This window comes from Rhopalosiphum padi, chromosome 2 (genome assembly GCF_020882245.1).
Source record: "Rhopalosiphum padi isolate XX-2018 chromosome 2, ASM2088224v1, whole genome shotgun sequence".
Lineage (NCBI taxonomy): Eukaryota > Metazoa > Arthropoda > Insecta > Hemiptera > Aphididae > Rhopalosiphum > Rhopalosiphum padi.
Window position 1 is genome coordinate 87,878,248 of NC_083598.1, and position 12,334 is coordinate 87,890,581.

A 12,334-nucleotide genomic window follows, 5' to 3' on the forward strand; every position below is an offset into this window, starting at 1 on the left:
GGCGATCGAAAAATCGATATATAAATGCTTGTAGAAAGTCTTTATTGTTAAAGTTAAATCATAGACCATCTACATGTATATAGCCTTATGAAGAGCATACAAATATTACCTTTATGGCACGGCGTGTTTTTCATTATTCGACCAACAAATTCCACTTCGCATCTTGAATATGGCAGACTGCAAACTACGTAACTCGTAGGCTTTAATTCAAAACACGCAACACGACTATAAACCATCTTCCGTGCTATACTGCGTGCTACAAATGGTCAATACTATTGCCGCTGAATACAGAAGTCACGAGAGCCTGTGGGCCACTAATGCATTACATTTGTGTGTTCGTCTCGAAATAGTATTTTGGTGTATATGGGCTATCCCTTGGAAAGTTGGAAGTATAACTGCGGAGTACTGCTGATATTATTTTAACATAATAGCGTTGTATAGCACGCCCGTCTGTACTCGCAAAACGACTGTAATCTCAATAATAAAACACTTTTCGAGATATTAATTCCTATTCGAAATATTTTTTTATAACATATTTTTTGGACCAGCTGTAGGTGACGGTTCGGAATAACAATAAACAAACACACGTCGCGTATAAACGTTGAGAGAACGGCACTTTATTAATTATACGTAAATATAATATTTATATATTAATACAATTAATAATTAGATACGTCTGGCGACCGTTCGCGTAAGCAGCCGCTGTGTTGCGGTCGTTGCTAAGTTCGTGGAACCTAATTCTTTTAAATCTAAAGGACAACCTTTTAATCCGTTTTTCACTACCGCAAGCAATAAGCAATTATTCTTAAAATTTCTTTTAATGAGCAACGTGTAGTTAATAATGGCTTGCCTTATATGATTCTATTGTCTATATTATATAGTGAGTAAAATCAATTTTGGTACACATAGAATAAAATAAACGGTGTTGTGCGTGCCCCGTGTACGCATAATACACCTAAATCAATATTAATATAAAAATATTTTTGATTTTATTTGTTTATTATCTCATTACCTATACCACTTTTATTTGTATAAAATTGACGAAAAATAGGTCTGTTTTTGTCGAAAAATGCTCGATATCGAATTCTATCTAAAACTCCTGCGAGGGGTGGAGTAATGTTGTGCTTGGGAAGTTACTCGCATAGCCACATAGGTTCTTATAACTTGAGATAGTATATTTTAAATACAACTCGATTAGATTTGTTTTTACTCAATAAATGGCTAGTGGCGTGTGATCATAGTTATTTGTGTTTATCAAAGGTGGGCAAGGTAATGAAAATAATTAACTCAAGTTAAGTTAAGTTAAGAGGATACAAGATCGATAAGTTAAAAGTTAACAGTTAACAAATTATAAATTTAACTCGATAAGATACAAGTTAATACGAAGAAAAATATTAACTTAACTCAGTTTTAAAAAAGTTAATCTATTTTTTTTAATTAGTATATAAATCATATAAAGAGTGAATGTGTCTTTCTAGTTTCTTATTTATAAATTATAAATAACAATGTTATTAAACATTTATCATATTGAACACTTTTTATAAAAAACGAAAGAACCAAATTATTTTAATAATATTTAAAACCTCAAGTATTATATGGTATCAAGTCAATTGTTCAATAATCGTGTATTATGATAAGAAAAGTTAAATCTTATAAAAATTAGTATCATAAAACTTTTTTTAATAAAAAGTATTTGTTAGAAAAACTATTTCGTACGGCGATATATAACAATATTACAAGAATAATAGAAACATAAGATGTTTATTAAAAACACAATTTATAAAAATAAAAATATTTACTTTTGTATGCAATTGTTATTATATAATATAAACTATACAATTTTAAAACACATAATTATATGGGATGGTATTTAAAAAAAATAAAACCGAATTTCGTGTTACAATGTTGTTTTTGTTTTAGATACATTATATAGACCTCTAAAATGTATATTTATTATACTATATTCTTCTATAGGTTATAATTATAACGGGCTTACGTGTAAGGTGTAACTTCATGTATTATTATTTTATGTTTATGGTTTATTGATACTCAAAGAACGAATAATACTATCACAAATGTCATGTTAAATTTCCAATTTAATTATTATATTATAATGATTAATGATTATTATTTTTGTAATAAATACCTATACCAGTTTAAGGTGATGACAACTGTTCAATTTTCTCATGATTGTTTTCACGATAAACACGCACTAGTTATACATATTTTAATTCTTATTATTTGTAATTGAAGGTTTAATGATTGATATATTATGAAATATGTATACAATATAGCATTTTTTCGTCCACTTTAATGAAATATTTAATTCCTATATCGACCTACCGATAGTCAGTGTTAGATATTTCAAAATAAATCTATTAGTATCAGTAAACATATCGAACAAAGAACTAGTTACTAATGAGCTATTCCAGATAATTATCGTCTATCGTTGTATGACATTTATTTTATTTGTTTACAAACATTGAACAATAATTGTATATTCTAGGGATTTGCTTAGTAAATAAGGTACGTATTAATTATTTTGATCAAATTTATTATAGTAAATCGTAAAAGTTATTATATTATTATACTTGTATAATATAGTATCATTAAGACTCCAGTAATAATCGATATATTAATAAATAGGTGGCCACTGCAGTAACAGATCAAAAAAATAAAGTGAGCAAAATATGTTAATGGTAACATACATTACTAGTGTATTACAATGTAATTGCTGTTTACCTATTTTGTTAATTTCATGGGGTTTTTAAAAATACGTATAGGTTATTTCTAACAAAAATTATATTTTAAACGATTTTATCCGATTTATTTTATAGACAATGTATAAACTAATATTAACTAGAGAATGTTTAATTTTAATTTTTAGATCAAAGCTGTACGATAATGACGTTTGATATAAGCTTATTGGAACCAAAGGAAGTTTCCATAAACTTGAAATTGCTTAAGCTATTTCGATTTTTTCATCTATTTGATCCAAAAACACGAAAAATTTGCAATATCAACGTTTACCATTTAGTTTGGTATATCATAAATAGCGTTCTTAGTTGTATAGTAATTTACGGATTGTTGGGTTATTTTACTGAGATGGAAGATGTTATAGACATCGTTTTTCATATACAGTTAATGTTCTGCTGCTTAATTTATTCTCTGTCTTTAATTAAAATAATCGTATTTTTATATAAAGCAAATAACATTTGGGATTTACTCAGTGTTACATGTATACATTTTTTGACGAGCACACGGTGTCAAACATATATTGGAATTCTCCATAACCATCGCAAAAAATCGATAAAAATGACAAATATCACGTGTGGTCTTGTGTTTATAAATGCTATCGAATGGAGCATGTATCCTTTAGTTCTGAAGTTGTTACAAAAAGAAGACGCAAACCAATCAAATCGACGCCTTGAGAATATTTTCAACCTTCGGTTTCCCGTGACCATAAATAACTATAATAATAATTATGTTACATTTTATATTATGGAATCATCTATTATAATGTTTCTATTATACATATATGTAGTGATCGATGTCTTCTTTATTTCTATCTGCTATGTTATGATTGCTCACTATGAGATAATCAAAAGAGCTTACGAAAATATCAACAGTACATTGAATTCAAAAAATAATAATGGTAAGTCGATAGATAAAACAAGTTTTTATTTGCCACCTTGAACCCGAGTGAGAGGTTTGACTGGATAACTTTATCATGCGATGAATAAATAATATAATCCAGAAACTTATAGTGATGTATTTTAATTGTATATTTTCAGGAAACATAAATGATTTTAATGTGAACGACTGTTTTGATGATTTAGTATCAATTACGATGGATCAACAAAAACATTTCGCGTTAGTATACCTATTAGTCTAAAAATTTAAGAACCAGTCATAAGACATTTTTTTTACGTGCTTTTTTCTTTATTTATTATAATATGTCATGAAAACCTTGTTTAACTTAGTTTAACAATGTTTTTAATTAAATTTTTTTTTTATTTTTCAGGAAGTTAAAATTATTTTACTCTACGTATAAGTTTATTATTTTATCAACTGTAATAATAAATTCCGGGTCTATCATAATTTTAACTTATGCATCAGTTGTGGTAAAAACAAAAGTAGATTTAATCAGAATTTTTAACAGAGGTGGATCTTTATTTTATAGAGTGTGCTATGTTTATCTGATACAAATGATAGTAAAAATTATAATTTATTGTTCACAGAACAAAAAAGTTGGGGTGATGTTGTATAATATCTTCTGTGGTCATGCCGTTTTACCACACCTGTATTGCTTAGATCCACCCCTGTGAATATAAATCTAATAATAAATCTAATATACCGGTATTTATAACGTATATTATTGCGTCTTTACGTTTATATATAGATATTTACGTCATCAGAATCTATACCAATTCTCAGTGTAATCAAGTTGATATCAGCATTTGGATACATGTTAATTGTTTTATTTTTCCTTTGCTATTTAATAGAACGCATTAATAATAAAGTAACGTTGTTAATGTTGTAAAACCATAATTTAGTTGATTTATAAATGCAATATTTTTTACAGATGGAATCTGTTCATTTTGGGATGTATAGTTGTAATTGGACTTCGATGAATATAAGATCGAAAAAAATGTTGCTGTTATCAATGCAGTTGAATAATGCTAACGAATTTTTTTTTTTTTTTTTTTTTTTTTTCTTTATTTAAAATATACAATCTATACCCATTAGGCACAATAAGTATATAGGCAGAGGGTAGAAAAAACATAAACATATTAAACATTAATATCTAAAACTAGAAAACTAACATAAAACATATATATTTACATGGCAGACAAGATATGAGAAGCCATCCAGTAATGACACTCACTAATGATTTATTGTTATTATTATTTTTTTTTCTACTTAGAGATTTCTATTTGTTTGTTTATTAATTTTTTTTTTTTTTTTTTTAAATTGAATTTAATTACAAGGGGGGAACAAGGAGGTCACGACACCAGCTACGTTTGAGGCGTCTGGGCGGATTGCCAGGAATGGTCGGGACTGCGATATCACGTATTAACGGATTAGGGTTAGAGGACAGACGGCTATGAAAGCGTTTATAATGTATTTTTGCTTCTTCATGGACTGTTTTCATTTTTAAGTCAGAATGGATAGTGCTATTCGAGACGTAGGGTGGAGCGTTAAGAAGTTTTCTGAGGGCTAAGTTTTGAAAGGTTTGTATTTTGTTCAGGTTCGATTTTTTAGCATTACCCCATAGCTGAATACCATAAGTCCAAACTGGCTTGATTAAGGATTTGTAGATAAGTAGTTTTGTGTTAAGGTTAGTGTGTGTGTTATTATTAATGAACGATTTGAGTAAACGAAAACGAGAGTTTAGATTAAGACGCTTCAATTTGGTATGCTGTGCCCAAGTTAGCCTACGATCTAGGGTTAGACCAAGATATTTCACTGTTTGCGAATTAGGAATTTGGGTTCCATAGATGGAGACAGCAGGGCAAGGTGAAAGTCTGAGGGTAAATGTAGTGTGTACAGACTTTGATTGGTTGATTTTTAACCTCCATTTAGTGTACCAGTCTTCCATTAGGGTTAGGTGATTTTGCAGGTGACTAGAAGCTGTGATGGGTTCTGGACTTATGGAAATAATTACCTTGTCGTCAGCGTAGTCAGCGACTTGAGTGTGTGGGGTGATTGGTTGGTCCGAGGCGTATATATTGTAGAGTACAGGGGAAAGAATACCGCCTTGAGGAACACCAGCTGAGATTCTGGCTATACTAGAGAGAGTATCACCTATACGGGTGCTGAAGTATCTATCGGAGAGATAAGATTTGATGATTAAAAAATAAACCGGATGCAGAAATTTTTTAAGTTTGAATAAGAGCCCGTCATGCCAAACCCTATCGAAAGCCTGTGAGATATCTAAGAAAGCACATGTGCAATATGATTTTTTTTCAAGTGCAAAGGAAATTGAGTCAATAACTCTATGAGCTTGATGTATTGTTGAGTGAGCACTGCGGAACCCAAATTGGTAGTCGGGGAGAACGGAATTTGTCGTTAAGCTTGGTAGAATACGTTTCAGTAAGAGTCTTTCCAGGATTTTTGCGAAAAAAGGCAACAGACTTATTGGTCGAAAGGAGGAGATAGAGTCAGGAGGTTTGTTTGGCTTGGGGACAAGAATAATAATTGAGTATTTCCAAAGTATTGGAAAGTAGGAAAGTCTAAGGACAGAGTTGAAAATATGTGTGAGGTGAATAATTGCTTTTTTGGGGAGGCATCTGGCAACTTCGGCTGTGATAAGATCAAACCCAGGAGATTTTTTAAGGGGGTATTTGTCAATAGTATATTTCACTTCATTTGGGGTAAAGTGTTTGACGGGGAGACAGGCTGGGAGCGGAACATTAAGAAACTCTTCTACAGAGTTTATATTATGGGGACAGAATATATCAGAATGAGGGACAAAAATATCAGAAAGATGTTGTTTGAATGCTTCAGTTTTATCAGAATCTGTGACTGCTAAGCTACCATCGGGTTTTTTGATTGGAATATTTGGGGTTTTAGTTTTGCACACATTTTTTGTTGCTCTCCATAGACTACCGTCTGTAGGAGAGAGATTTGTTAAGTAACTTGTGAATGAATTTGATTTGTGTTTGGCTAGTAATTTTTTAAGAGAATTAGACAGTTTGTTGTACATTTGTTTATGTGAGGGAAGTCGGGAGCGCTGATAATGCGCTCTAGCCCTGCGTTTTTGAACTATAACTTCGCGAATGTGGGCAGGCATAGGTGACAAGTTCGAAGGGGGAGTGGTTTGTTTTGATGATGACCAAGCCGACGATTGGATAATATTTGTAAAATTGTTAACAGCTGAATCCAGGTCATCTTTAGATTTTAGTTTGACATTAAGTTGTATACGTTGGTCTACTAATTCGTGAAATTGGAGTTTATTTGTGGTACGATTAAATAACTTTGGTGATATAGGACGTAGAGGAGGGGAGGCATTAAGAGTTAAAATTACTGAAGAATGGTCAGAATTTAAGTCTAGGATGTTAATAGTATTACAGTGAATGTTGCTTGGGATTTTTGCAATAAAAATATCTAAAATATCTGGATTTTTTCGGACTGAGGTCGGCCAATAAGTCGGACCTGGGGGAGCAAGAACTTTAAAATTGTTTTGAGACACAAAGTTGTGAAGGACTGAACCACGCGGGTTGTTTGCACGACAACCCCAAGAGTGGTGCTTTGCATTAAAGTCACCGCCAATTATAAAATTGTTACCAACTGTGTTAAAATAATTAGTATAGTTCTGTACTGTGATCTTGTGTTTGGGAGGGGAGTAAATCGCAGCAATAGTAATGGGAATATTATTTAATTTTACAATTATTGCACATGATTGAAGGTGATCGAGACAATAGTTAGGAAGGAGTTCAAAGAGGATTGTAGATTTAATTAGTATGGCAACACCACCATGGGCTGTACCATCAGGGTGGTTGGTTTTTAATAGTTTATATCCAGGGATGTGAATGGTTGAATATTTAGTTAAATGTGTCTCAGTAATCAGGGCAATGTCAACACGTTTGTTATAAAGTACAGTTTGGAGTTCTAAGGCATGGTTTTTTAAACCGTTTGCATTAAATTGAAGTATTAATAGAGATTTATTTGTAATTGTGTTGCAAGACATTATAATTTGGTAAGTAGTTTGTCTATTACTGTGGTAAGTAGTGACATAAGAGGATTTAAAAGAGATTTAAATTCCTCAAGAAATCTAGTGATGGTATTATTTAAATCTGGAGTTGTTTCAGAAGCAGCGTTATTAACAGGTCTTCCAGAAGTGGCCTGAGCATAGGTGGGGAAGTGGGTATTAGACTGGTTTAGGTGAGTGTCATTGGGGGGACGACTATCTTTAACATTTGAAAAGTTTGTTTTAGTGTTAGTTGATACAAAGTTACTTTTTGTAAATGGTTTTTTGACACGCTGAAGGTCCTTGTAGATGGAACATCCTTTGTAACTTGCAGGGTGGTTGCCCGAGCAGAGTGCGCATTTTGGAGGGTCCGAACGTTGATTTGGACAGTCGGGAGTCTTATGACCAGCACCACAACGAACACATCTTGGCGGGTAGCCGCAGTAGGTTTTCGTATGACCATACTCTTGACAGTTTACGCATTGACTTAGGATTTTGGACTTGTAGGGCTCCTCAACTCTAATTTTTGTGTGTAAAAGTGAGGTAAGTTGAAAAATATCATTAGACTTGATTTGCGGCTCTAAGTCTACGAAGAAGAGAGGGAGTGGAGCTTTGGTCACTCTGTGAAGAACATTTGTAACACGTCTAACTTCAAACATACGAACTTCAAGTTCCTCTTTGATTGTGTCTGGTTCCGTGGTGTGATGCAGGTTACGTATAACAACACGGAGAGGTTTATCCTCTTTAAGTTGATATGTATGATATTCTGCACCTTCCTCTTTTAGGAAATGAATCAAGGATCTATAGGATTGTGGGTTTGCTGTTTGAATTTTCAGACGATCGGCGGACGCTTTACAGAAGAAATTGTCAACGCCAATTTGTTCAATGAGTGCTGTCGTTAAATTTGAGTACTTGTTTACACCTCTTACGAAAATTGGAGGTGGAGGTTTAAATACATCATTGTGGCCGTCATTATCCAAATTTGGAGACAATGGCGGGTCGGGACCAGGGTCAATATCTTGAGAGAGAATTTGATAACGATTAGTAGTTTTGAACAGCTTTGTTTTTTTGTTATTATGTAACTGAGGTGTATTAGTAGTAACGCTTGAAGATGACGCTTGCGAGGATGTAGAGAGAATTCTTTTACCTTTAACCAGAGAGAAGCCGTCACTTGTATTTACGTCCACAGCTGAGTTGCCGTGAGTCGGATGGGATTGAGTATTATCATTTACGTTTGCGGTTTGTTTGTACGTATTTGTTTTAGTATTAGTCTGTTGATTAGTATTTGCACTAATGGTATTATGTTTGATTTTCGTTGACGACATAATTAACAGCGGTGGGTAATTATTTTTAATGAGACCGCCTGACGGCGGTCAGTAGATAAGATAACCGTACGAAACAGTTATGTAATTACAATCGCGGTAACTATGAAATAAATAATAGCACGTTTTACGGACGTACTTACTACTTAAGCAAAAGTTTGTGAGCAGTTTAGCATAAATGCATAATAGCTGTATAGAAATTTATACTTTTTTAGTAAAATGGCGGTAAGTTTAACACTGTTGATAATGATTAAAGATTAATCACGACTTTTTACATTACGCTAATGCGTGCACTATTAAAGAGACGGACGGGAGCGCGAACTACGTGCGTATCGTTTGGCTTCCACCGCGAGACTGCTAACGAATTGAAGATTAAAATAACACCGAGAAAAATTGTCAATCTACAATTTTTTAGTAGTGTAATATTAACATTAATATAATATGTATTATATTATCACATAATAATACAAATTCTAATAAATATTATTTATTGATTATTTCAGGTAATTATCACATGCTATAACGTTCTATCAGCTATGTTTAATACACGATATAAATAAAAAAAAAGAAGAAAACGTAACATCAACAAATTTTCAACCACAATTTTGCTTTATGTATATTATTTTAATTATATACATTTTATACACATTTACAATTATATAATTTTAAGTAATAACATACTTATTACGACATTTTTATTTTTCTATCAGCTATAATATGTTAAATACACAATATAAATAAAATAAGAAGATAGAGTAATATCAACAAAATTTCAACTATAATTTTGGTTTATGTCATTTTTCAATTATCTATATAATAATTATAATAATATGTTAGTTACAATCTTAATGTAATTCTGTCTCACTCATAAATTATACAAATTTATTAAGTCATAAGTATTAAACTATATAATTACTAACTATTGATTAAAAATCGAGTCGTTTTGATAATATTTTAAGTATCAACTAATATCAAGTATTATATGGTATCAAGTTATCCTTTTAACAGTTTATATCATGACCAGTAAAGTTCAACATCAACAAATTTATTAGTGTTATAAAAATAATTTGTTATGTATTTTTTTAGAAAAATTATATCTTATAACAATATTACGTACCTATAAAGTTAATAGGTACAAATACATATTCATAAAAAAAAATATATATTCTTTTGTCCGCAATAATTGTTATATTTATAATTTATAAAATATACGATTTTAACACATATAATTACATAGTATGATATTTAAAATTAACGAGTAAAACTTAATTTAGTGTTACAACTTACAATATTAGTTAATTTTAAGTTTACCAATATGTTTATTACTTTAAAATAAACATGTAAATTGTAAAGCAGGGCTTGAATTTGAAAAATAAATTTTGTTTTACGTTATTTACAATTAAAACGTTATACAAATTTTGAGTTTATCGTTATTCAAAATTTAAACGTTTTTAAACTTTTGTGTTTATCGTTATTCAGAATTAAAACGTTATTCAACTTTTGCGTTTATCGTTATTCATCATAGTATAATTTATACCATCTAAATTATACCTATTACCATATTACCATTTTTAAATAGTACATACTACATTTACAAATAACAAAATAAATACCTAAGTCTAATATCAATATATATTCATGAATACACTTAAAAACAAAATAAATTATACATTTTATATGTTATTGATTGTTTCTTCTAATAATTAATATCAAATCTGAGCAAAGTGAACACAATAGTTGAATAACTTGAATGGTATAAATTTCGACCGTAGTACAGACAGTACAGTACAATATTATCAGAGTATCACTATTATCAGCTATTAGTAATAAAATTATTCTATTAATACCTACTTATTAAATTTTTTAATAATATCTTATGAGGGATCTCCCGGATAGGCCGGATACGGAGTAAAATTAATTTTTGGATTAAAATGATGAAATAAAAATAGATCGCGTAGACTAAATATTTCCACGAAACCAGTATCATAATTTATAACTATTATTAAATAATTGGAAATTAATTATTTCGTTTAATGGAATATAATAAATGTATACCGTTTTGCATTATGTTTTGTTTAATGATATATCATATATTTTGTTAAACGTTACGTTTTGTTTTGTGTTATTTGTTTATTTATGTTTATCGTTTTCCGTTATAATTACGTTTACAAATTTCAATCATTTTTTGTCAAATATAACGTTTTCAAGCCCTGATGTAAAGTGTATAATATTCTACTATATTCTACTATAGGTATATAATTTTTACAGATTTATGTGGAGTGTAATATTATATTTTGTTTATCGTCGCTTATTGATATTCAAAGAACGAATAATACCATCACAAAATTATATTAAATTTTTAATTTAGCTATTTGATTAGGTGTATTTTGTGTTGTATTAAATACATCACCTATACTGGATTAAGGTTTTAATAACGGTTTAATTTTAAACACGCAATACGTAGCTATATAGAGTTATTAATATTTTAATCCTTATTCCTTATTTCCTTGAATTTGAAGTTTTAATTATTATTTTATGAAATAATTATACAATATAACATTTTTTCTTTGTACAACATGTAATAAAATACATTTTTTTTATACTTTCAGTGTCCTCCACCTATCTACGGATAGCTAGTGTTAAATATTTCAAAATATATCTTTTAGTATCGGTCTGCATACTGAACAATCAACAATGAGGTACCAAGCAACTACTCCATAGTCCATATAAATAAAGACCACTTCTTACATGTTTAATTATCAAAAATATTTGTTTAAAATATCATTACATTAAAGTATACAAACATTGAATATAATATTGTACTCTAAGAAATGGTATAGTAAAAAAGGTACGTTTACTTTATTTTTAATAAATATATAACAACAAATAACATTTCTTATATAATATAACTTGTAATACTATAATAATTAGTAAACCGATGAATTTGTAAATGGTGTAAATAGGTCAGGCCCGTAGCCACAGAGGAGGGGGGGCGTTGTCACCCCTTAAATCCAGTCATTGCCACCTCCTAAAAATATTTTTTTTATATATAATGCACCCCAAAAATTTGCTTTGCCCCACCTGAAAATTTGGTCTGCTTACGGGCCTGAAATAGGTATATAATTACTGCAGTAACGGATCAAGTGAAACAAAGTTAGTATAATATGCTACCATATATTAATATTTTTTCGATCTAATCATTTAAAATCAGCATACCAAATTATGTGTCAATTGATACTAGAAGTTAGACTTAGATTTCCAAAACTTAAGTGACTATAACACAAGAAGGTGCGCTTTGCACATATTATACGAGTATACA

The 12,334-nt window shown here is 30.3% G+C and overlaps 1 protein-coding gene across 1 annotated transcript; it reads left to right on the plus strand.

Annotated features, from left to right (window-relative positions):
• The first annotated feature begins 2,904 nt into the window (after nucleotides 1-2,904).
• Nucleotides 2,905-9,639, plus strand: LOC132923150 (odorant receptor 33b-like). Its single transcript, XM_060986984.1, has 7 exons — nucleotides 2,905-3,655; nucleotides 3,795-3,873; nucleotides 4,025-4,124; nucleotides 4,403-4,522; nucleotides 4,586-4,681; nucleotides 9,369-9,434; nucleotides 9,519-9,639. The coding sequence occupies exons 1-7, from the start codon at nucleotides 2,905-2,907 to the stop codon at nucleotides 9,573-9,575; spliced, it is 1,269 nt and encodes a 422-aa protein (XP_060842967.1). The 3' UTR covers nucleotides 9,576-9,639.
• The last annotated feature ends 2,695 nt before the right edge of the window (nucleotides 9,640-12,334 follow it).